Here is a 27,499-nt window from a genome sequence, read left to right as displayed (position 1 = left end):
GACTGGCACCTCCACTGGGGATGTAATTTTTTGATGGTAAACTGACTGATGTTTCTGATATGGAAAAGCATCTGTTGCATGTCATTGAGGAAAATTATTTATGTTTTAGGTTTAGATGTTTTTATGTTTGATTTAAAAGGTATATATTATTTTAGTTTTATTAAATGTGCATATTTTTTGTATTTGGTCTTGAGTCACTGATTTTCTGGATTCTAAAAGAAACAGTTAAAAATCATTGTACCAATCGGAATTGAACCCTTATGTAAATAATCATAAACACTTGGAATAAAAAACTATCTTAATAGAGAAAATCTCCTAACAAATGGTGATTAATATTCTCTTCTCTTTACATCCCCTACACTCCAGCTTCTTCTGATGTAGCCGTCACAAGAACGAAATACGCATATAAATTGATCATTGAATAATACAACTATATCCTATGCATTGGTTAGCAATCTGCCAATGTCATCAACTAGCATCATCCTCTCATAGTCATTTTTCCTTCTACTTGTACATATCAAAAGAACACTAGGATTTTTCTTATCTTAATTGGATAATTTCTTCTCATACTGCGCTTTTGCTGCCTTGATCTACCAAGTTACCTTCTTGGCCTGCTCTTTGTACTCTTCATACAACGGATCATTAGCAACATTCATCTTGTTTTGGCTCCAACAGTGCCTTCTTCAGGATTTCAAGCATAATCTCTTCATTCATCCATTTTACTCCTACTTTGTTTTGCCTCTTCACCTTATTAATACACTCACACACACACACTGCTGCTGTTAAATAGCTCTTGATCAATGACCACTCAGCGTATATATTTCAAACCGAACACCTCTTTCCATGTTATAGCTCCAACTGTCTCCTAAGCTTTTCATAATCACCAGCCTTGTAGTTCCGCATAAATCCCTTCTTCATAGAAGTTTTCATGTGAATGGCTGCAACCCAGGTGATCACTTCATGGTCACTCTCTCCAACCAGGGAGAGATTAAACATGACATTCACAATCACATATTTTGATGATATAACCAGAGCTAAGACTTAACCTTCATATGCCCTCCATTACATACTGCCTAAGATTGTTGTCCCATAAGAACTCAAGAAATTCATTCTCCTGATGCTGTTTCTTCATTTCAATCAATAATACTGTAGTTAAAATTCCCATAATGATCACCCTTTGCTTGCTCACTAAGTCAAGTTGTCTATGTCTAAGTTCTTTGTCTCCATCTTCTGCATTCCCTGGCTTGTAGCAACACCCACCAAATATCTCATTCTATCAAACTCCACTTCACACCATACTATTTCAAAACCACTGCCATTTTTTTTTTTTGCTTGTATCCCAACCTTGCACAGACATAATTCCCCTACTACTACCACCAGCAGCACTCCCTTACCTTTCCTATTTTCACAAAAAACATCATATCCCTTCATTTCTATTTCAGTCAAGAGGTCATTCTCATCCAATTATGTTTCACTTATTCCAACTATTTACGAGCACATAAATTCAATCAATGCAACAATTCCCTCTCTCTTTTTTTTTTTCTGACACTCCTGGCATTCATAAATAAACATAGCAATTCATTTCTTGGTCTATAGCCAGTCCCACTCATGCTGTCCTCCCTATCTGTGACTTCTCCTCACCTGGTCCTGTCTGCTCATCCTCTGTCCCACATAGCATCCCAGGCTCAATCCCCCATGTATTCCTGTCCATTCTATTAACATATGTGTACTCATTATCACTTTCAGAATCTGCTCTTCTTACACTGTGTCCTCCAGGCTACCCCATTTCCCTGTTCTCACATTCTCTTCTCCATTCACAACCACATTAGGTGATTAGGTGAGACTGATCAACTCTCCTGCTCATTCACATCGCCTTTGACCTCCACTGATACCTTGTTTGCATTGCTCATTACACTTCCTTCCACCAGCCAACTTCACACAATGACTCATTCCAAACTCATTCAGATGAAGTCCATCATTCTTATACAGCTCCATTCATCCCCCACATTCACAAACTGCACTCCTTTCTCTTCATACATTTCCGCTAACATTCCGTTCAATGCCCTCTGCTACAGGAAGGGTAGTTTGTGTTTCCCTCGTACCTGGGAAACACAAACTACCCTTCCTGCCACATTGTTGTCTTTCACTCTTCTCAAAAATCTGCTGATACCGAATCTCACTTTCTTCCTGTGCCCAACTAAATCATTCATCACAACCACTAACTCCCTTGAACAATTACTTCTCATATTCAGTGCCTCAATCACCTTGTTCATTCTCCTACCGGGAAAACATACCATGTGCATCCTCTCATCTACCACACCTTTTATGACAAAATCTTCATACAGTGCTATTCTTGAGTCTTTTTGTTCTTTTGCACTCTTCCATTTGTATATCCACCAGACATCTAATTTCATTCCTCATCTTAATCATTTCATTCTTTAACTTTGCATTTCATCAATCACTCCCACTATTGCTTCCATAATTATACCCAGTTTTCCTTTTTTTTTAATCATTCCTGTATTCGCAATCACCTTCTCCACACTCATATTCTCATACTCACTCTTCTAGATATCATTCTTAGCTTGCATCCATCACTGCCTCTCTTCTGGTATTCTTCACTTCAGTTTCCTACTTTCAATCAAATCACTGCAATCCATTAACACATCACACTCTCACTTCTTTTGTTTAATCTCCTCAAAAAAAAACACATAATAATGCTTCAGAAGACTGTTCTGGGTCATCTAATGAATAATCTTGCTGCCATTCTTCTGTCAGGTGTGCCGAAAGGGTGATTGAGTAGTGGTGCGTGAGGAACACAACACAGGCCATGAATTGTAAAAGGGGGTCAGTATTTCTTAGTAAGCCATACATGTATGGCTTACTAAGAAATTCATTACTGTATATTCCAGTCTTGGATTATTAACTGCATTATATATGGATAAAGACAAATCTTCCTGCTTCACTTCACAAATCTATGTGGTCATAATTTCAACCTAAATGATATTCATTTCCAGTTGGCAAAACCTACCTTTCCTAACAGAAACAAATTTCAGCTTCTTCAAGCATTACTCAGTTTTCTCAATTACACATATATATTCTTTTATTGTCTCAAAGATGGTATTTATGCATATATTCACTCTGATATATAATGCCAGAGTGTTTGAAAATTAGAATCTTTCTTATTTCTATGGCTAAAAATTGCTCTACTGCATTATATTATTCATTTGCTGTCTGCATTGCTCTCCTAATGCCATCAACCATTCTGTTGATGGCATCATTTCCTTTCTTTAAATCTTGATTATCATCATCTTCTTATCTTGTATTAGGCCTTGGGGCCTGTTTCATCTCCAAACCTCTTCAATAGGATGCTGATAACCTGTTTATTTTCAATGCTACTAAAACTTAATTCTGTTTTTAGTTTGCAAAAAAAGAACTCTGCTTCTCCCTTTTCTCACATACAGACATCCAAATCTATCAAGATGAGATTTCTCTTCATTGGATTACTGTAATCTCAGAAAACTCTTGGCATAAACATATTAAAAATAATGCCTCATCGGCATCCAAAAAATTAGGTTTTCTATTTTGCTCAAGACATTATCTCTGAATAGCTATCAATTCTATACAACTATGTTAAATCATTCAATTCTCACATTTGGAGCAATGCTCCGAGACCCTAAAAATATTCAACTTAGTACAGAAGCACATTTAGTTGATTAATGACCTATCTCTTATCAGTTCACTCCATGCTTGTACACATAGACACTCACTTTCTGCTGTTTGCATTTTCATGGTCACCGTTCATCAGAATTGGAATTGGTAATTTGTCCTCTCTTCTGGAAATATGTCAAAACACTGCAGCCATATAAAAACTTCTCAGTTTGACTCTAAAACTAACAGAAATTTTTTTTCATCTTCATTTCTTTTAGGAAATAACTCAAAAAGTTATTTCCTAAACAGTAGAATTTATAGTTCTTCAAATCCATTATTCAGCAGTTTCTTCTTGCTTCCCACCTTTCTGCTTATCCATAGCACTAATACACTAAGAATTAAACAACCTCTTTTGGACAGGAATAAAAAAGGTCTACTTGTCTTCCATCAAAAAAGTTCACTTTGCTTCCACTTTTATTCTGTGTTGCTTATGTTATTTTTATTTATTTATTTATTATTTTTACCTCCAATGATGTCTCAGTGATAGAAACAAATACCAAAGTCATCAAACTTTAATTTAATTCATTCATTCACTGTGAACATGGACTCTAAACATGATGTACAATACATATAAAAACAAATCATAGGAGGTCAATAGTAAATATATTTTTTACAGAAATTTGAAAGCAAATCAAAATAACATAGATCTACTACTGAGGTTTCATCATATTTCAATAAAATGAACTTCTATATTATAAAATATAAAAATATAAGTAAAATCACTTAATTTTGATATAATTAAACCAAAAAAAAAAAAAAACTTACTTCTACAATACTCCCATCAGGAAGTGTGTACTGTGCTTTTTCCATTTCCATAGTTTCCTCCCTTTGAGGATTACTAGCAAGATAGCATGCTCTCTACAAATTAATAAAATAATTCTAAGAATAACAGAGAAAATACACACAAAAAAACATTCAGCAACATTTTCACTCATGTAAAATATTCCATATTAAAGAAACTAATAATATTAATAATATAGTATTTTTTCTATAAATCATTAAAAATAATGACAATCAATTTTTTTATGCTTTAGTAGATGTAATTTCTGTCTAATACTTGCCTTAATAAAATGCTTTCTTTCAGATTTACAGTACAGGGAATGTTCTCTTACAATTTTTTTTTTTTTTTTAACTAATTTATTTTTGTTGTGCTTGAATTTTATTATAATTATTTTTTTCTATCACTCCCACATGAGATCCTACAAAGCCTACAGCAAATTAACCATGTGCATGTGGGCAGTGGTTAAGAGAAAAGAAATATATCATTTTTGAAGAATAGATCATAAAATAGTTTTTCTCGTTCACCTTTCATCTCATTTGCCTCAGTTCTGTGAATGAGCACAACTGTAAATGGATAATGGCAGCTATTGGTCATGTTATTATAGGTTTGACAAAAATGGGATGGGGGAAGATGATGGATGTCATTTCTGCTGAACAGTGATCATGAAAGTATCTGTAGAAAATAAACAAAGTGAGAACAGTCAGAGAGTAAGAAAGGACATGCCTGAAATGTCCTCCTCTGAACATCATCAAGAATTTTTAGAGAGGTTTTAGGTACACTGTCTCAAATATGGGAATAATATTCCAGGTTGGTGTGGATTTGTGCAGTTAGTAGCTAGACAGATGGAAAAATTATTGTGAAGGAGTGGAAAAAAAAAAATAAATAAATAAATAAACAAGAAGTAGTGTTTGGGAAGTCAGGGATACTACCAGAATTACTGTAGATGCTATAATGTCTGTGCCAGGAAAGGCTAGAACAAGTGTCAGTGTATGTAAGCTGAGCATTATCAAAGGGAAAAAAAAACATAGAGTTTTTTTATTTTATTTTATTAACATTGAATGTGAATAGTTATCATCCAATGAAGCATGGTATAGATATCAGGGTTTAGAGTGCTAATTACAGATATCTTGAAGTTTGAGATGTTCCAGCACTGCAAGATTTATTGTAGGAGCAGTAGTAACAGTGATATCATCAGCAAAACTACAGACAGGATTTGAGTTTAGTGAAAAGAGGTCATTTATGTATCTAAGGGTGGGTGAAATAACAGACCCCTGAGAGACAGCTGCATTAGTGAGAAAATTGGAAGACAGAACTGAAAATCCAATCATCCAAAGGGAGAAAGAATATAAGATCACAACTTGCTGAGAAGCTATCAATTGCCAAATCAAATGTTATCTCATCTAATCTAATCAGATCCTATCAAATGCCTTAGAATTGTCAAGTGCCACAGCATAGTAATGTAGGCAAGGAGCTTTGCTATGGATCTCAACTGATAGAATCTGTATTGGTGATTACTATTAGTTGAGAGTTTTCCGGATTTCAAAATGTCAGATGATGAAGATCTTCCATTTCAGACAGCACCAACGTGAGAGAAATAAATATTTGACAGATCACTTTCAAAAAAAAAAAAAAAAAATGCTATATATTGACAAGCTTCCATGCTATGGGATAAATCTATACATGAGTAATACAGTGTAAAGATGATAAAGGATAGGCATTAGTTCAGAGTACATTTCTTGAGCACAATGAGTGGGATACTATAAGGACTAGGAGCCTTTTTTAGTATCTTGGTTGTTCAAAATTCTTCGGAAGTTATTCTGATGGAAGGCCGTAGGAAACATAAGAAGAGTACACAACTGGGTTAGTAAACAAAATTTTTAACAATGGTGAATAACCATGGGTATGTAAAGGATGTCTTGTTTGAGCAATGCATTTGAGTTTTATGAAAAAGTAAATGTGTAGAGCCCCCGTAGCTCAGTTGGCACAGACAAAGCCCTTTGGTTGGAAAGACCAGGGTTCGATTCCCATCAGTGATGCGAAGAACCTTTATCTGGTCTCTTTCAACGAAAGGTGAGTTAGCTAGTCTCATACGGAGGTAGGGGGTTTTTTCGCCCAGAAACTCAGGTTTTTCATCCCCCAGAACAGGCAACCAGCCCAGTGAACACTCGCATCTACAGATATGAGGCTAACCACTTTATCCTCAGGACAGGTATGGTTTGGAAGGGATAAGGACAGCCCCATAATAGACCACTAAGCCTAATACATAAAAAGGAAGAAGTAGTAATAAATGAGTTGGATACAGAGGTCTCATATATATACAGTGATATATTTTTTGACTTTGCAGAGCCATTTGACAAATTGCCACATAGCAAGTTGACGTATAAGCCAGGTAAGATGGGAATGAATTCATAATAATACATGAAATATCATGTATTATTATGAATAGAGTGGATTAGCATGTAAAAAATTAAGAATTATCACCTCCTATTTATCTAATTCCTTGTGAAAAGAAATTGTTAAGATGAGAAAAGGAACGATTAATACCTTTTAAAATTAATGTGTCAAAGAGCATAGTGTTTACTTACTTGTATCTCAGTCAGAGTTCAGTAAGTAGGAGAGCACACTATTACAGTTCAAAGGACATGATAACTAGGGTATTAGAAATTTTTATTCTAACTTTTCCTTCAAATTCTAATAACGTGTTTTACCATTAATTCAGCTGTGATCAAGGCATAAGTAAACCCATAGGCATAAGTAGCCGATATTTTAAAGAACAAGATTTCAAAAAAGATGTTTTCCATGCTATCACATTGCATTCACTCCAGCTACTTTCAATATGAGAAGAAAATCTACAAACAAAATAAGGGATTGGCAATGAGAAGCCCCCTGTCTCCTATATTAGCTAACATCTTTTTTGAAGATTTCAAACAAAAGGCAATCTCCTCAGCTACTCTTAAACCAAAAATTTGGCTGAGATTTGTAGATGATATATTTCTTATCTGGGAACATGGCACCGATAACCTTCGGTCTTTTTTAAATCATTTAAACAACTTCCACCAAGATATCAAATTAACAATGGAGGTTGAAGAAAATGGATCTCTTCCCTTCCTGGACGTAAGACTTACTAACACATCTGATTCTATTAAAATCTCAATCTTTAGAAAATCTACACACACACAGATAGATATCTGCATGTGTCCTCACACCACTATCCTGCACAGAAAGTGGGTATCATCTCAACCCTAGCACATCGTGCCAGACCTGTACTGTCAGATGATGAAGATCAAAAAAATGAACTACAACATCTACAAAGAACCTTCACAAGTAATGGCTACTCGAAAACTATTAATAAGCATCTATACCACCGCCATCAAAATAACTCAGAAACACAAGACATTCACAAAGGTTATATCTCCTTACCATATATCAGCTCGCTCTCCACGAAACTAAGAAGAATTTTACGAAAGTTCAACATAAAAACCTGTTTCTCTACTCCTCCTAAACTAAGATTGATTTTAAGTAAATACAAACAAGCTCACAACCATCTACAATTCCCAGGAGTGTACAAAATCACGTGACTGCAGGAAGCAATACTATGGCCAAAATGAAAAATCCATCCTCCTACGTCTGAAAGAACACTAGAGGGACATTGCCTACAAAAGAACTAGAGCAAGTGCCCTGTCAAGCCATGTACTGTTTTCAGTAAACACAAATGATGAAGGCTGTCAACATGAGATAAACTGGACAACAACCTCAAACCTTCATATATGCCGTGACGAAGTGGAGCACCACATAGTCGAGTCTAAGGAAATTGTTATGGACCCTCATCATATAAATAATAACCTTAGCTATAATCTACCGGACTCTTTCAGCTCTGCTATCCGATATTGGCACACTCGTGAAATCAGACGCATGCAGCTGCTTAACAATAGAACTTCAACACAGACTGTAGCTACAGTTCAAAACTAATTGAATTTTATAATAGTCGTTTGTATAGTGATACGATGTTTCTTATAGTGTTTATTTGCTTTCTATGTTCCCAAGCCTGAAGAAGTCGGACAATCCAATGAAACGTTGCATTTTGAATAAATTTAATTGTTATTCTAGTCTCGGTTATAGTCAGTATATATAGTAGTTAATAAATTCTCTAATTTTTTATATGAGCTGACCATTATTTAATTCGTATTGTCTACAATCCACATTCCCTCAAGCCCAGTTACTAACTATAGAAAGGAACACTGGAGAATTATTAGAAGATTCAGCAAGCTTCATTTGAAAAACTAGTTTGCAAAACAGATTTGCATTTCTTAAGGGGTGAAAAAATTAAGGAGAACATCAAATCAAATGGTGCACAGAATTTATCAAAAAGCAAACAGGACTTTATGAATAGACCAGCTGGATCAAACTACAGAATTCCTTTTAAATAATACACAAATTATCGAACTTCAAAACACTTTAAAGTTTTAGCTAGGAGCATCCCACTTTTTGTGCAACCTTGATTAATTCAGGAATTTCAGTTAATTAATTAAAGAAGCTATAACAACATTAAGCGTTACTAACTTCTATTCTTAACAAGAAGTTACCGAGATTTCTGTACAAAACCTACCACTCTTGAATATACCTTGTCTAGAACTGCAAGCTCTTTATTCTTTGTACTGAAAAGCATCATTGTCATCATTAGAGCGGATAAAGGTAACTGCAAACTCAATAATTTACTCAGGGATAAAACTAGTTAATAGTGTGATCAGCAAAGACCCAACTCAAAGGCCAATTACAAATAAATTACTGAGGTACATTCTTGCAAGAGATCCACTACTGATAAACAGCAGATCCACCACTCTTATCCTCCAAGTTAGCACTTACCAGTGCATAAAGAAAGTTATCCATTAAGTCCTATAGTTGAGTGTACTGTAGTCTCATTTGAAACCTTACTAACACCAATGTGTTATATCAAAAACAGCACTGACTTCAAAGTCAAAATTAATGATAGACAATGAAACTAGTTTAGTTTTTTTTTATTATTATTTCTTTTAATGTAGTTTCCTATTCACCAACATAGGAAAGTCTTCAATTTTTACAGGCTGATTTCCATAAAGACAGTGGACTTGTTTCAAACATATATGCAAGATATTTTGCCAGGTAATCGAGATCAAATTTAAAAGATTATCTTATGGAGCACTTGGAAAGTACTTTTCAATGTAGTTTTTTTTCCTTAGCATTGCATTTGGCTTTGCTTTATAGGTGTTATCTTAAGAGCTTGGTCACATTCAGAGACCAAATAACTACATTTCTGGGTAAATTCTGGTAAAATAAAAACAATGTCTTCTGGAGAAAGACATTGATTAATCTAATAATCTGCATCTCTTAAGGGAACATCAGAAAAAATAGCATGAATTATTTGCAAGTTTAATTTATGCACAACACATTCAAGCAATTTTGGAAAGTATTCTCTACTTTTCTACCATCTGCAAAAGTTAAATCATCACCTTTCCTTATCTGGTGTTCACCAAGTACCCTGCTCCTGTCATCATCATCATCATTATTAAGAGAGACTTCCAAGGAGTCAAGGACTCACAGAGGGAGGCCAATACTTTCTGCACCAGCTGTCATACCCTGGTTTCCAAAACCTAAGGATGAACTACATTTTTACTTATATATGAAAAAATTTTAATGACTACAGCCAAGTGCAGACATAAATTTATTGCCAGCATACTAATAACTTATTTTAAACAAAAAATGCCTTATAAATTTTGTACAAATTCAATTGCAATACATTTTTGGCAAAAGTTTGAAATTTCCTTAAGGAAATAGTTAAAGAATTAATGTGCAGTGCTTAGCAAAAACTATGCAGAGAGGCATTTAGTATGGAATATGTCCACCTCAAACTGTGATGCAGCTCTCATAGTACAATGGTACCATGCTTGCCATCAAGCGATTCAAAATGAGTTCTTGAGGTAAACTAGCCTATCCTCCATTGGAGAAAAGATAAGTCTTTGTTTTCTGGAAGGCAATTCTGAGCAACAATGCATCTGCCTATTGTGTCCCAAACATGCTCTATGGGGGGGGGGGGGGGGCTGAGATTTGGGGAGCGTGCTGGGCCACTCAATTCAATTAATATCCTTGGTCTCCAGAAGTATCTCCACCGCTCATGTATGATGTGGTGTGGCACTGTCATCCATAAAAATGAATTCTTCACCTACAGCAAAGTAGAACAAATGAATGATGCTGAAGAACTTCATTGCAATATCGTTCACGAGTCATAGTCCTTTTCCAGCACTTGTAGCTCAGTGCATCCAGCACTGAGCTACAAGCACCACCATATCTATCGCTTTTAAGAAGATTCTTGCAATGGTAAGCAGTATCACTTTTGCACCAGATCAAGTATTGTCTAGAATCAGAGGAAAGACTAAAATGACTCTCACCTGTAAAGAGTATATTAGCCCATTGGTGTCCTGTTCAATTTTTATGGATACAACACCACTGAAAGCGTGTTCTATGATGAGCTGTGGATAAAGGGATGCATGGACTACATGTCTTTGAAGGTATAGGTCTACTTGTGGCAGATGTCTTTCCACAGATTATTGAGATATCCACGTAGCTGTGCTTGAATGGAGCCAAATTGCAAGCTGACTTGCAATGGTGTGTCAATTATGTTTTGCTGTATAATAACTAAAAATCTGTCTTCATGCTCTGTGGTAGAGCAAGGGTGACCTCTTAGCACACACAACTAGAACGCAATGCATTTGTTTGAAACACTGCCCAAAAATGAGCCTGGATAAAACATTATGTGAGATTCCAAACTCTCTGGTAATATCAGTAATTCTGTAGCCTTCTTCAAGGATTCCAATAATTCTTCCCCAGGTGAACTCATCTAGATGATGTCTTTGAGGCATTTTAAGTTTGCTAGTTTATTCCTTCATGAAAAGAGCTTAATTCAAACACAATTTGCTTAGAGCAGTCTTTAGCTTTTTATCCTGGTGAGTGTTACTATGTGACCCTTTGTGTGTGATTCAAAAATTTGAATGTGTACCCATTTTCTACTTGAAATTCAGTTATACAAATCCCACAAGCTGATTCATTTGAATTTGCAGTTGTAATCTTCAGAAATAGTGCTTGTCCTTAGGTTTTGGACACCAGTTTACTTGTTCTTGAATTCATTCCTACTACTTGCACAGACTACATCCAATGGCAATCCATTCCAATCACACACCACTCTATGAGAGAAAAATCTAGCCATCACCCCTTCTTGACAGCATTTATACTGAGCTTACAAGGATGCTCTCTTATCCTTTCTCCACTCTGCATAAAATGAAAAATTCCATCTACTGAAATTCTGTATAACCATTTCAGAAGTTTGTAAGTCTCAACCATATTACCCCTTCTTGTTCCTGTTTGCAAGTGTCTGCAATCTATAAATTCTCAATCTCTCCTCATAATCAGTATTCTGCAATCCTAGTATAATTTTTAACACTCTTTTACATTCTCTGTATCAGAATCACCCTGGAAACCAGAACTATGTATAATAGTTCAAGTGAGGTCATAATAAGGCCTTGAAAAGAAGCAAAATTCCTTATGTTTACTTGTCAAAATTCATTCCAGCATTGCAATTATCCTCTGAGTGTATTTGCAATCTTTGCAATATGGTTCTTGAACTTCAACTTCCTATTTACTAAAACTCCAAGATTTCAAGCCTGATCAATTTCTTCTAGCATAATCCTACCAACATAATATGCCACTACATATCTCATCACACCAAAGTGCATGCCCTTACATTTATTAACATTGAAATGACAACCATTTTCACAGGCCCACAATTTCAGCAGCACTCCTGATTACCCTGCCTATCTTTACATCACCAGCAAATAGCTGTATGTTGCATGTCAAATCCTTCCAAATGTCATTAATGTATATGTTACCGCTAAAGTGCGAAAACCGTTAATGTGCACATTACCTAGCTAATCTGCAGATTAACTGATTTGCTCCGTTAATGTGCGGAATCAAGAGTTTTCCGCATTTTACCTAGGTAATGTGCACATTAACGGCTTCCGTATCGTTAAAGTTCAAAAGTTTGTTTCTCTCATTTCCTTTCCCTACTCCTTCCCCCCCCTCCCTCCACTTTTAGTTTGGTTTTTTAATAAGTAAACATAATTTTATCATATGTTTTTTTTCTTAATTGTAATAATATTTTAAACCGTTTGATTTCTTGTATTATATTAATTGATTGATGATTGATTCTATCAACTAATTTGTTGATTGTTTGATTGTATTAACTTGATTCTTTAGATATCAAAAAATAAATAAATAACATTATCTTAATTTAAACATACAGAAACGTTGCTGTTGTTCCAGCAAAGATCTTATTTTCACTTTAACGAGTGCCTAGTAGGTAATGTGCAGATTACCTAGGTAATTTGAGAAATGAAACAATTTTCCGCACATTAACGGATCACCGTAGTTAATCTGCACAAAACCTAGATAATCTGCAGAATAACTGATTTCTGCACTTTAGTGGTAACATATAGATTGAATAACAATGGAATAAGTACTGATCCTTGTGGCACACCACTGGTTACCATAAATCTTGCAGACGCATAACCCAAATATACCAACTTTTGATATGTCAGTCAGCCATCCTCTTATCTACACTAATATTTTATAATCCAATCCCATATTCTCCAATTTATGCAGCAGCTTCCATGCAGTATCCATTTCCATCTTCTAATTCAATGGTAACATTATTATAAAATGCATGCAAGTTACTCAAACATGACATACCCTTAGTAAACCCATGCTGTTCACTGCAAAGTATACTTTCTCTGTCAACCCATTTCTGTATACAAGCCCTAACCAATGTTTCCAAAATGTTCACCACCACTATAGAGATACTGATAGGTCAATAGTTGGATATCAGTCTTTGCAGCCATCTTATGCAAGGGGATTGCTATATATTCTTTCTAGTCTTGTGGAATCTTCTCTGTCCCCAGACTCAAATTACATAGCCCAGTCAAATGAATAGTACTGCAGCTGAACGATCTTTTAGCATTTGTGCTAAAAGAGCGTTCAGCTTTTTTAGAGAGTATAACTGAACAGATATAAGATGAAATGCAAACATATGAAACTGTTCTACAAGGAGAAACTGCAGAAGAAACAGAAAAGCAAGTAAGACAACTGAAAAAACTTAACATGCATACAAGATCATCCAAAAGAAATGAATTAATAAAAAAAAATTAAAAAGAAGTGTTAAAAAATAACTAAATCTAAAAGAAGAAGAAATAATAAATAATATATTATAATTAAATAAATAATAATAATAAAAAAGATGGAGAAAGTTGTGGATTGTCAAATGAAGACTCTTCAGGCTCAGAAGAGTTTATGGACAATGAAGAACCATCTCATGCTAATAAAGAGAAAGCAAGAGATACAATTAAAAAAATAAAATAAAATAAAATAAACTTTACTCATTTTAGAAATTCTGGACTTTACCATCATTTTATAAATAACTATTTTAATTTCCCGATGTTTCGACTTTCATATTAAGGTCATCATCATCTGGGGTATGCACAAATATACAAGGACAAGCTGAGTTACTTTTCACACAGTATGCTAAAGAGACAATGAATGATACAAGTCTAGACTTGCAACACTTGCAGGTGCAAACTTGACTTGTTTGTTTGCTTGGGAAATGGAGTAAAACCAGGTTTAAAATAGCTTGGTATCTTTAACATATATATACATATATATAAATTAAATTAAAAATACAAATATAATTAAAAAATTAATTAATTAGAAACTACATCAAAGCTATATTCTATTTAAGATAACATCAGAGAAACATTCTTTCATATAGATAGTTTTCTTACAGTAACAATGATGTCCTAATTTGACATGACAATTGTTATATTAGATTTAAGATTCTGGATTATCTACAGTCCTTTTATAGTTAACTCTTAAGGAGAAAGGTTCCTTGGATAGAATATGTTCTTTCATAATGCTTGGGATTTTTAGACTATCATTATTGTTAAGATTAGGGTGGTTGATAAGAATCTCACAGGCTTCCTTAACTTTACGTTCATACCATGTTTTGGTGTGATGTAAACACACAACACTTTATAAACATAATCAAAGATATTACATTAGAAAAAAGATAATTTATTAGTCAGTTTTGACATCTCTGTCCTCTTTATGAATGTCCCAATGAATGATACAATCCTTCTTTTACAGGAAAAATTCCCTCCAGATATCATGGAGCTCTTTGCGCATGTATTACGTTCTGGTTTTTTGTGTGGCAAAATGCTTTCTACCTACAAAAAGAAGGCACAGCCATTATCCCCCCCCCCCCATTGCCAATTTTATATAGAATATTTTGAGCAATGTGCTCTAGATTCCTCTCCTTTAAAACCCAAAGTCTGACTTAGATATGTTGACGATGTTTTCACTATCTGGCCTCATGGCCCCCAGGCATTAGACACTTTCCTCAGCTACCTAAACAAACAACACAAATGCATACAGTTTACAACTGAGATTGAAAAGCAGAACACGCTTCCGTTTCTAGATACACTTGTCACATGTCTTCCTTTTGGCAGTCTTTCCTTCACTGTTTACCAGAAACTGACACATACTGGCCAATATATACACATAAAATCCTACCACCACCCAACACAAAAAACTAGGTGTCATTAATACTCTAAAAAACAGAGCTTTGAAGATTTGCTCCAATGAACAAGCACTTAAAGACAAATTTAAAATTATCAGCAATACTTTCTTAAAAAATGGTTACAGCCAAAACACTATCAACAAAATTCTCTACAAGACCTCACTAAAAAACAAAGATAAATAGACTACAATAAAACTATAACCATTCAATACATTAAAGGGATCAGATAAAATAAACAGAATACTACAGAAATACAACCTTAAAGCCATCGTTAAACCTCCTGCTTACTCAACTCATCCAAAGACCCATTCCCTCTGCTGGCCCACCCTGGAGTACATCGTATTTATTGCACCTGTAATCTATCACATACAGGGGAAACAGGATGCACAATTCCTATCAGACAAAAGGAACATAAACAACACATTAAATATAATAACTATGGAGAAGTTGGCCTTTCTGATCATGTCCTGAACACTTTACATAGAATTGACTGGAAAAGCACCAGTTGTTTACATGATACCAAAACATGGTATGAATGTGAATTTAAGGAAGCCTGCGAAATTATTATCGACTACCCCAATCTGAACAATAATGATAGTCTAAAAATCCCAAGCATATGAAAGAACATATTCTATCCAAGGAACCTTTCTCCTTAAGAGTTAACTATAAAAGGACTGTAGATAATCCAGAATCTTAAATCTAATATAACAATTGTCATGTCAAATTAGGACATCATTGTTACTGTAAGAAAACTATCTATATGAAAGAATGTTTCTCTGATGTTATCTTAAATAGAATATAGCTTTGATGTAGTTTCTAATTAATTTTTGTAAATTTTATTTGTATTTTTTATTTAATTTTTTTTTATATATATACATATATTTTCACTAGAGGTCATGCCAGTAGAATAACTGTTGATCAAATCACTGTCTCTTTGGCATACTGTGTGAAATGTAACTCAGCTTGTCCTTGTATATTTGTGCATACTTCAAATGATGACTTTAATGTGAAGGTCGAAAAGTTGAGAAATTAAAATAGTTATTTATAAACAAGGTTTAAAGTCCATAATTTCTAAAATGAATGCTGATCACCATGTAACACTAAAAGGAAAGAATAAAGTTTACTGATTCTAAGTTTTCTCAGTATGACTATCAAAAAGAAAATAACTAGCTGGCACATCAAGAATGATAGGTATGAAATTGAAATTTCAGAAAGCAAGTGGAAAACAGTTTACACAATTGCTCCTTCACAGATCGAAGACCTTATCAGGTTCATCCAAAATCTAGAAGTTAAAGACTTACCAGTGATGCTTCACCAATCATAGCATCTCCTTTCTGCACTGCCTCATTAAATGTATGAGAATTCCATAGCGAATTAAACAAGAAGCAATATGGAATCTTATGATATTCCATAATATAAGGTTTCTTTTCCTCCAATGAAACATACTTCTGCAGATATAAAGATATCAAAACTTTAACAGATAGATATCCGCTTCTTTCTTATTGAAGCTTTGGGAGATTTAACAGGGTTAGAGTAGGAGTTTTTATTTGTGCCCCCCCCCCCCCCCGGATCATTCTGTAATATCTAAAGGGATGCAGAAGGAAGAATCTTGATAATAGACTGTGGAAGTGTAATAAGGTTTATAAATATTTATGCTTCATCCAATGGAACAGTTAAATGAAAATTCTTGCAGGAATTGCAGCTGTATTTATATGGTGCCTACTAAATCATAGCAGCTGGAGACTGGAATTGTATTGAAAAACCCCACATTAGACAAAATAGGAGGAGACCCCAGGAATGGAAAAGTGGGATATGCACAGTTGAAACCATGTCTTGACAATTCTCAACTAATAGACAAATGGAGGATTTGCAATCCTAATCTCCAGGCTCACACATACATGAATCAAGGTAGTGGTACCTGTCTCGATCGAATTTATATCTCTTCATCTCTTATAAATAGGATAATTCAGATAAAACATCTTGACATTAATATGTCAGATCATCACTCAGTTCTACTTAAATTCTGCTGCATGGAACAAGTAGAGATCACTTCTGGATCACGGAGACTTCAACCAAATTCCAGACCCTCTGTTAAAACTGGAATAATGTTACTTACCTGGATCTGGGATATGTAGTTAACATTCAACAAGCAGTAAACCAGATATGATTGAATGGGAAAAGGAATAGGCTTTCATAAAAAGAAAGTCTTTTTTTTCTCCTAATACTATCAGGCTCTCTTGCATCCCTATGCTAACTACTCTAGGCCTATGATGAGTACCCTTTTAGTTTTTCACCTCAATAAAGGTCAAAACTGGTTTGGGTAGTGGTCGTTCCCATAATGCATGGCATTATGCATGTCAGTAAGGATATGTGCATTGCATTATGAGATACTAAGGCAATCGATGCGAATTTATTAGTCTCCATATACAAGTAGCCCAGCCATGAAGTTACTTCACGTGCAAACTTTGTTACACTTGGATAAGAGCGAAATCAAGAACATAATTTCTTGGCATCTTTAATTTTCATAATAAATATAAGGGAAAAGGCCTGTGTAGCTCAGTGGAAGTGATGCTTGCATCCTCTGCGCTAGTTCACTTGAAGTTAGACAGGTTCTAGTCTAGTCGCGAACTGGTGGAACTGTTTCTAAGCCTATCTTCAACTGTTTCCCGAGTTAGTTGATCTCTAGCACAGGCAAGTGCATTTTTTTCCCCATAAACTCAAAAAAATCGAGCATAGAACCCATATTATTTCAGACAGTAACATATCCAGTTAGGGTAAGGTACCAAGAGATGGCAGCACTTGTTTGCTGGTCTCTCCATCAGTGGGCACTTACAATTAGTGATTAGTCATGGGCCAGCTATCTCTGATTGGCTACTAGGGAAGACTGAACTGCGCACTGTCTCCAAAAGCTAGATAGGGTTAAAAGGCCTTGCCTACTCCCTATAAGGGAATAAAAGGCGTTAGTTGATTTATTATTTTTTTTTATATAATAAGGTGGATAAAAAAACATGGGAACACAACACATTTTAAATATTTTCTATGAATTGTTAACAGTATAAAAACAAGTTATTCAAACTTAGTCAACAACTTAGTTGTCTTTTGTCAAAAAGACAACTTTTTGACAAAAAGTTGTCTTTTTTGTATTAGGGTCAAAAAAAAAAATTTTAAAAAGAAATAATCAAAGTTAAATGAATAGGCGATTACAGTTACTGCTTCCTTCCTAGACAATCTCCACAGACTGCACACTGCACTCTTCAAATGATATCTGAATTTGGAATATAGACATTCTTATGTTGCTCAAGAACTATTGAGAAATTCACCATAATGCTAATAGAGAGAATCTGTATCTCCATAAGATGATTATTCAACTACTTTTGAGCAAAGATGGAATATAGTTTTATTATAATTATTTTTTAATAGTAATCCCTATACACAAGAAGTTTTTCCACCACCCTACTATTTGTGAGAAGAAAGCTGGGGAGAATGAAGAAACCTGTTAACACTGGATTTGAAGATCAAGCAGGATGAAACACCTGAGTTTCTGGAAGGAAAAATCATGTCACCTCTGTATAAGAAAGGCAAATTTCCCTTTAGGTGAAAAGCCCTTAATAAAGGTTCTTTGTATCCTAGACAGGATTTGATCCTTTTCAACTAAGGATATCATTACTGACTGAGGTAAAAAGGACTGTGTGAAAGAGTCAAATGAACTAGGGAGAACCAGTCAAGAATTAATGTAGATTAGATTTAACCAGGTTAGCGCAACCTCAGCAAAAGTTTAGGTATTAGTGATAACTGCTGTTATCCAGATAATTAGTGATATCTGCTGTTATCCAGATAACTATATTATCTGCTAACAGCAGATGATAATATAGTTATTAGGATAGAATATGATGGATTTAGTATCTTGGGGGAGGATAGAGTAGACAGCACAAAGGACAGGTACTGCTGATGATAGCAGATGAATTGCAGCCAATAAGATTAAGAGTCACTCAGGCAGATGTGCAGCACCTACTTTTGAGCAGGGATCGCACATGCATAGGCACTGCGGAACTGCAGCACCCCAGTTCTTCTTGATATATAAATATATTAATTTATTTATATTTGCTTGTAATATTTAATTTTATTGTCAACAATCCTATACAATTCTCTTATTTTGTATAAAAAATAATAAAAATCCATCTTGTAGCACTTAGGAGGGCGAAGGATGCTTAGCAGCACTGTGTTTACCACAGTGTCATATTGGTACGCGTGCAAGCATATGCACGTCATAGTGACACGTGAGCTATTAGCGTAATGCGGCAGTGTCCGTCACGCAGTTCCACCGTTGTTTATATGCAGTTTGCTCCACTAGTAGAGTGTTCATAGTGCTTATCGTGTTTGCTCCATCTCTTCAAATATTTGGACATTACAATTAAAGACATAACATTTGTTATAGTTTTTATTTCAGAACATTATTGGGGTTATGATAATGGATTTTATTTTTAAGTAATTTTGAATTATACTAAACTGAATAATTTTATCGATAATAAACAATATTTTTTTGTTTAATTTATTAAAAAATTTTTACCATAATTTTGATGTTTTATCCAAAAATGTATACACTATACTTACAGTGTGTATGTATACAGTCATACCCAGAAGTTACGCAGTAGGTGGGCCCAACAAAAAAAGTGCGTAAGTCGAATCGGCATAACTCAGGGTATAATTTTGCATGTAATTTATATATACAAACATACAAAATATTGGTTAATTGGGAGCAAAGGTTTACAAAAACACCTATATTTTTTAAGAAATATAATCATAATTGTAGTTTTTCAAACATAAAAAAAAGAAAGTTATTTCGATGTCAATGGTTTCATAAAATCTAATAGATTCGTCTGATGGCATGTTTTTTTCTTCTCACGCAAAATTTATTCATAGCAAGCTAATGATTTTTTTATTCCTTGCCTTGTGGCTACAATTCGTTCCTCGTTAGAATCTATGTCCTCCAAAATCTGTAAACCTTTCTTTTATGATTGTTCTTACTGTGGATTCCTGTAGACTGAACTTCTTTGCTAGCTCACAAATTTACATTCTGCCTTCAAAATCCTTAATAATGTTGAGTTTTGTTTCCAAAGTCAATGTTTTTCTTTTCTTGCTAGCTGTAGAAGAATAAGATTTGCTTCTTTTGGACAACATTATTATTTTTTATATGATAAACTTTTTATCAAGAACATAACATTAAACAATCGCAAGGTTTGTAGACTATAAAAATCGTACATGAATGGAGACCGCGTGAAACATGTCAGTGCTTGTTCATAACATGTGCAACACTGGAGAATACGGTAGGCACAGAAAAGATACGACTAGTGGTGAGGCGTGAAGGGAATACGTACATATAAGAAACAGCATAACTCCGGATTCACGTATGTCGGGGTATGACTGTATTTCAAAAGTTTCAGCACCCCCATGATTTCAAGCCATGAGTCGCTACTGCTTTTGAGTCAATCTGGTGTGAGATTGAGGCCAATAGGGCAAAATATAAAATTGGTTGCTGATATAGGCCAGGAATGATGTGGAAGATATGCATCAGCAGATTAGTACAATGAGTGCAAGGCGAGTAATTATTATGGTGGGACGTCAACTTTCAAGACCCAGACTGGAAGGAGAAAAGATCACATGGTAGGAAGGTATTGAATTTATACACTTACTAAGAGATAACTGCTTAAAGCAGAATGTTTGGGGGGGAGAACTTGGGGATATCAGAGTGTTGTATTTTGTTATATGGTCAAAAGACCCTATAACAAGATACAAAGTATCTTGTTATAGGGTCATATATACAATGTAGCCACCTTAGTGTCCATCACTAAGGTGGCTACATTGCCACCAACTGGAGAAATTAAACATGCAGTCCTTACTTGGGGATAGAAAACATGGAAATTCCAGTTAAGAAGGGGAATATATGGAACTTTACTCGATATATACAATTAAGGAAAGCACCTAATGAATGGGGGGGTGCTTAAGGGTCAAAAAGCTGTATAACTGAGAGGAGACCTCCACATAGCCTTTAAAGGAATGCGGAGAACCAACCCGGGCTTCTGACCTAATGCCGAATCCTCACCTTCTCGTGGTGCACCTTGTTGGGTATCTACTTGGATACTGAATGAACGAGGATGGTCTGGCAATTTGGGATTTAGCCGACCAAATTGTATTCTTATTGGTTAAAACAAAATTTAAAAAAAATGACGGTACAACATGACAAAATTTCATGTTGGCTGGGGCGTCGCCCGGTTAAACAAGAACCCTGTTGTTTTCACCAGGGAACCAGGGCGAACAGCGAAAAGTCAGCTGCTGGAACAAATCGGAAAACAAACCCCAACACACCATTACCAGAGTTAAAGATCGGTACTATCAACGTAAGAAGCCTGAATGGCAAAGAAATGGAGCTAGCCGAGGAATTAGATAAGTACCAAATCGACATAATAGGGGTGACTGAAACAAAACAGACCAAAACTGGTAAGATCTTTCTGAGCAATAAATACAAAATGTTATATTCAGGCAATGATAATCAAGGAAAAGATGGAGTAGCATAGTATTCAATACAATATACGAGGCTAATCTTCTTGAATGGCAGTCAGTCTCAAGTAGAGTAATGTGGGCAAATATGAGAATGGGGAAATGGACAATGAGACTTATTTGTGCCTATGGTTCCACAGAAGGTTCTACTAAGATAGAATTGGAGGAATTTTTTGAGGCTTTAGAAAAAGCAACTGACACAATGATAAAGGAAAAGTTGGTCCTTGTTGGGGATCTAAATAGCAGAGTAGGAAATGACTGTGAGACATACAAAAATATTTTGGGAAAATTTGGAGAAAAGAGCAAAGCTAATCATAATGGCAAATATCTGTTGGATTTCTGCTCAGGAGGACATGGACTGGTTATTACTAACACCATGTTCCAACATAAAAATGTGCACAAATTCACATGGAGAGAAGAGGCTAGGAATAAGTAAAGTCTCAATGACTATGTTATTGTCGATAGTGATGTATCGACAAATTTCAAATCCTCTGTACACCAGAATGTACAGAGGATTTGAAATTGGAAGGAAGTGATCACCATTTAGACTTGAGCAGGATAAAATTAAATTTCATATTGAAAAGAATAACATGTAAGAAAGTTTTAAAGCGAATAAAAGTTGAGCAGCTCTCAGATGTGAACTGTAGATATAAAATACACAAAAATACACAAAGAATATTGAAGAAAAAATGAAAGAGTTTGAGAACAGGAATCAAACCTTGGAGTTCATTGGCAAACTCTGAAGAAAACATTGACTGATTCTGCCAGAGAGGCATGTGGTGAGGTTGTCTGCAAGGATAAAAAAATCAGAACTCCCTGGTGGACACAGGAAGTTGAAGAGGCAGTGAAGGAAAAGAAGAAAGCATATCAAAAGTTACTGTCAAATAAGTCAGTTTGTGCTCTTAGAGAATATAGAGACAAATGCAAGAATGCTAAACACTGTGTAAAACTAGCTAAACAAAAGTCATGGGAGGACTTTGGCAAGAATATAGAAAATAAATATCAAGAAGGTGGCAAAATATTCTGAAGGTTGTTGAAAAAGCTTAGGAATGGAGAAAAGAGTGCTGTAAAAGGAGTTAGAGATGATAAAGGTGACATGAAAACAGAAGAAAAAGATATCCTTGAAGTATGGAGTAATTACTTTGAAAAACTGCTAAATGAAACAAGCAGTGATAGTGCAGTGGTAACAAACACTCAACAGACATGCAGTCAGGAATACATATCCATACTTGAAGTAGAAAAAGCAATCAAAGGCTTGAAATGTGGAAAGGCAGCAGGAGTAGATGATATTCGACCAGAAATGCTGAAGTATGGTTGGTTAAAAGTCATACAGTGGCTGCACTGCATAGTTCAGAAAGCCTGGACAGAGGGACGAATTCCCAATGATTGGAGTAGAGCTCTCATAGTACCCATATATAAAAATGGAAATAAAACTGAATGTGAGAATTACAGAGGTATTTCCCTACTGAGTGTTCCAGGCAAGATCTATGCAGGTATACTGGAGAAACAGTTGAGAAGAATTGTGGAAGAAAAGCTTGGTGAAGAACAAGCTGGATTCAGGCCAAATAGAGGCTGTCAGGATCAGATCTTCACTTTACGACAAATAGTCGAGAAAACATGGGAATATAACAGAGATCTATATTTAAGTTTTGTCGATTTGGAAAAGGCATATGACAAGGTGCCAAGAGCGAAGCTATTCAATACGCTGAAGTTATATGGTGTCAATGGGGCATTATATCAAGCAATACTTAGTCTTTATTTGAGTTGTAAGTCAGTAGTTAGAATTGAAGGAAGTACAGGAAGATGGTTTAGTGTTAAATCTGGTGCGAGACATGGATGTACATTATCCCCTCTGTTATTCATTATCTATATGGATCACATTATGAAGGAAAGTGGTATTAAACATGATATCAACATTGGAGATGTTAATGTCAGCTTTTTGCTTTATGTGGTTGATGTTATACTTCTAAATAAATTCGCTACAAGTCTGCAAGATTCTCTGACTAAATTGAATAGCTGTTGTAATAGATATGGTATGAAGGTCAGCAATAAAAAGACAAAGACAATAAAAATAGGCAGAATCATTGAAAATGTCAACTGTGTTGTGAAGGGAGAACCTCTGGAACAAGTAAAACATTTCAGCTACTTAGGCACGATTTTTGCTGAAGATGGTAAATTAAATATAGAAATAGACAACAGAATCAGCAAACCTGGTATGGTAAGAAGTCAATTGAATAAATTCATATGGAATAAGAGAGAAATTAGTTGGAACACTACATTAGCTGTATACAAGACAGTGTTCAAACCAGTTTTAACTTATGGATCTGAGAGCTGGGTCAGAAGTAAAACACTTGACCAAAGACTAGAGACCACAGATATGAGAGTCCTGAGAAAGATTATAGGTGTGAACAGATGGCATCAATGGCAATATCATATTAAAAATGAGGATATTAGGAAAGAACTTGACACTGTCAGCATCCAGGAATGCGTTAGCAGAGCTAATCTCAGGTGGTATGGTCACTTAAACAGAATGGGCAAGGAAAGATTAGCAAAATAAGTGTTCTCTGCCAGTTTGGCAGCAAAATGACCCAGAGGAAGACCAAGATATAGGTGGATTGATACGGTATAAAGTGCCTTAGACGATAGAAATATAAGATCTTTTAATGTTGTAGTCTTGACAAGTAACAGACTGATTTGGAGGAAAATTGTAGATAGGAAGTTAGTAATGATGTTTTTTTTTCATGTAGTACTATCATATCCTGTACACCCCTTGAGGGTACATGGCAGGAATTTGATGATGATGATGATGACCAAAACGACAAAGACCATTATTTAAATTAAGGGGATATTAAATCTCACATTGTTTAAAAACCGAATAAGAAACTCAAAGATCAGAATCAAAGAGTTTCATGCCAAATATAGTAACTATAAACGTATCGGCAACTTCTAGCGTAAGCTAAAGCACGTAGTTCAAGTATGTAGTACAAACTAAGAACTTTCTCCACCTTTGCCCTAGTTTGTACTACATACTTGAACTACGTGCTTTAGCTTACACTAGTAGTCGCCGATACGTTTATAGTTACTATATTCGGCATGAAACGCTTTGATTCTGATCTTTGAGTTTCTTATTCGGTTTTAAAACAATGTGGGATTTAGTATCCCCTTAATTTAAATAATGTTTTACATCACCGAAATGAAGCCTATTGACTCTTTACTTTAAATAATTTATGGGTGCACCTTTTTGACAACTCGTATAGCAGAGTATATAAGTTCTTTTCGCTATACCCTTAGTATTATACTTTGGTCTAGCTACTCAGTGATGAGATCTCAATAAAGATCGAAACCGGTCTGGGTAGTGACTGCCCACCATAATATATAACATCATACATCTCCTAGGAGATGGGTTTTACATTATGGAAAATACTAAGAATAGTGATTAGAACTTTCTCCACCTTTGCAACGAGTTGCCCTAGTTTGTACTATGTACTTGAACTACGTGCTTTAGCTTACGTTGGTAGTTGCCAATACCTTTAGTTACTATATTCGGCATGAAACTCTTTGATTCCGATCTTTGAGTTTCTTATTTGATTTTAAAACAATGTGGGATTTAATATCCCCTTAATTTAAATAATGTTTTACATCACCAAAATGAAGCCTATTGGCTCTTTACTTTAAATAATCAAAGACCATAATTCTGCATAAAAAAAAAAGGTAATAAAGAAAACATCAGTAATTACAGACCCATCTGTCTATTATGACACACGTATAAAATATTCACCAGAGTTATCCTAAACAGAATACAAACCTCCATCAACGAAAATAGCTGCAAATAACAGGCCAGTTTCAAAAAAAGGCTTTTTGACAATAGATCACATTCAAACTATTACTCAACTAACAGAAGGATACAGAGAATACCAGATTCCACTTTGTCTTCTTTTTATATATTTTAATAAGACATTTGACACTTGTTGAACTTAGAATGAATACTGCATTATGTTGAATAAAACGCAGTATTCCAAGCTTTAATACAACTAGGAGTAGAAATAGCATATATCCAGCTCATAAAAGATATCTACAAAGAAGGCACAACAAATATCACTCTTTACAATCACCCGATTAAAATTAACTTAAGTAGAGGAGTATGTCAGGGCAATGTCTTATCACATAATCACTTCACATCTACTCTGGACAGTATCATTCGAAAAACTGACATGAAAGGTGGAATAAGTTGATGGTGAAATGTTAAATATCCTATTATTCGCTGATGATGTGGTATTAACATCTCATTCTCCTGAACTCTCAGAATCAATGCCAAATGACATAAACCAAAACTGCCAAAAAATTGGATATTGGAAATACATCAGGACAAAACAAGATGGATAAAAAACGAATACTGTAAAGATTATACAATCACTCTAGAATCCCACACCATCGAAAAAGTTTAAGATTACATCTACCTCAGCCAGTCCATAAAAATGAATAACGACATATCAAATGAAATAGCAAAGAGAAAAAGAGCTGCTTGGATAGCCTTCAGCAAAATAAAATCAATTATTACCAACCAAAACATAGATATAGAAATAGGAGCCCATCTTTTCAAGTCACATCCTACCAGCATTAACTTATGGCAGTGAAACATGGAACACAACTTTAAAAGAAGAGCAAAGCTTAATAACAACTCAACATGCAATAGAAAGAAGAATGCACAATATAAATAAAATAGATCACATAAGACACACAAAAATCAGGAAGTCTGGACTCAAAGATGCAATAAAAGCAATCTACAACAGCAAAAGTAGATGGGCAGGATGTCTCACCAGAATGAGAGAAAGAGATGAACAGTCTGAGTATCAAATTGGTATCCGAGAGATACCAAAAGGAAACCTGGAAGGGAAGAGTGGCCTTAGGTGGGGAAAACCCAATGATTAAGAAAGTTGGAAGAAAATGGAGAAGAAAGGCCCAAGACAGGAATAGCTGGACTCTTTACAACCTGCAGTCATGGAGAAATCCTGACTGAAATCACAGACCATCAAGGTAATATATGGAACTATAAGGCAGGTGATGATGATACGCTTAGGAGGCAGCTTGAAGCAGTGTTGTAGCATAAAGATCTGCAAATGAAGGATGTTCACATTGCATGGGGGATTGTAAAGGAATATCCAGAGGAAGCAATGTCACACTGTATACCGAGGTCAGGATGGTAAATTGCATAGGAGTTAGATGGATGAGTAGTATCATTAAGTATAAGTTGCAACAAAAGAAAATATTGTGGTGGATACATAATGGGAAAGGTGAGAACCTAACTCATGAACTATACAAGGAATACACAGGAAAGATGACCAGCATGATAGGAAGGCAAAATCAGATTATGAGAAGAAATTAATCGAATAGGAGAATGGCAATCAGTAGGAAGAATGACAGTGGAAGGATAACTTTAATAAATGCAGATGATAGAGAGGTAACAGGCAGATGCAATTGTTGAACTACTGAGTGACGATTCTGCAAGAGTATATCATCTTAAAGATATTGTTGTTGGAAAATTTGGATTAAGCGAAAGAAATGAAAGAGGTGAGAGATTGATATAATTCTGCATTCAAAACAACTTACGCATAATGAATACTCTCTTTCAAAACCAAAGAGCAGACTATATACTTAGACAAACCCAGATAACTCTATAAGAAACAAATAGATTTCATAATGATAAATAATAGACACAAAAATAATATAACCAACATAAAAACATACAAAGGTTCTAATATAGGTTCAGAGCAAAACCCTGTTGTGTCTACTTTAAAAATTAA

The 27,499-nt window shown here is 35.0% G+C and overlaps 1 protein-coding gene across 1 annotated transcript in view; it reads right to left on the bottom strand.

The window, feature by feature from the left end:
- Window positions 1-27,499, bottom strand: part of Arp1 (Actin-related protein 1) — a 403,959-nt gene that overhangs the window by 156,198 nt on the left and 220,262 nt on the right. Inside the window, exon 7 of the mRNA XM_090393056.1 lies at window positions 4,474-4,566. Within this exon, the coding sequence (XP_090249182.1) occupies window positions 4,474-4,566 (93 nt within the window). The remainder of the gene's footprint in view (window positions 1-4,473; window positions 4,567-27,499) is intronic.

The sequence above is a fragment of the Typopeltis vanoorti genome, chromosome 5 (assembly GCF_054136105.1).
Source record: "Typopeltis vanoorti isolate ZY-2024b chromosome 5, IOZ_Tvanoo_1.0, whole genome shotgun sequence".
Lineage (NCBI taxonomy): Eukaryota > Metazoa > Arthropoda > Arachnida > Uropygi > Thelyphonidae > Typopeltis > Typopeltis vanoorti.
The sequence above is the reverse complement of the archived record's forward strand: the minus strand, read 5'-3'. Positions and strand labels throughout refer to the sequence as shown.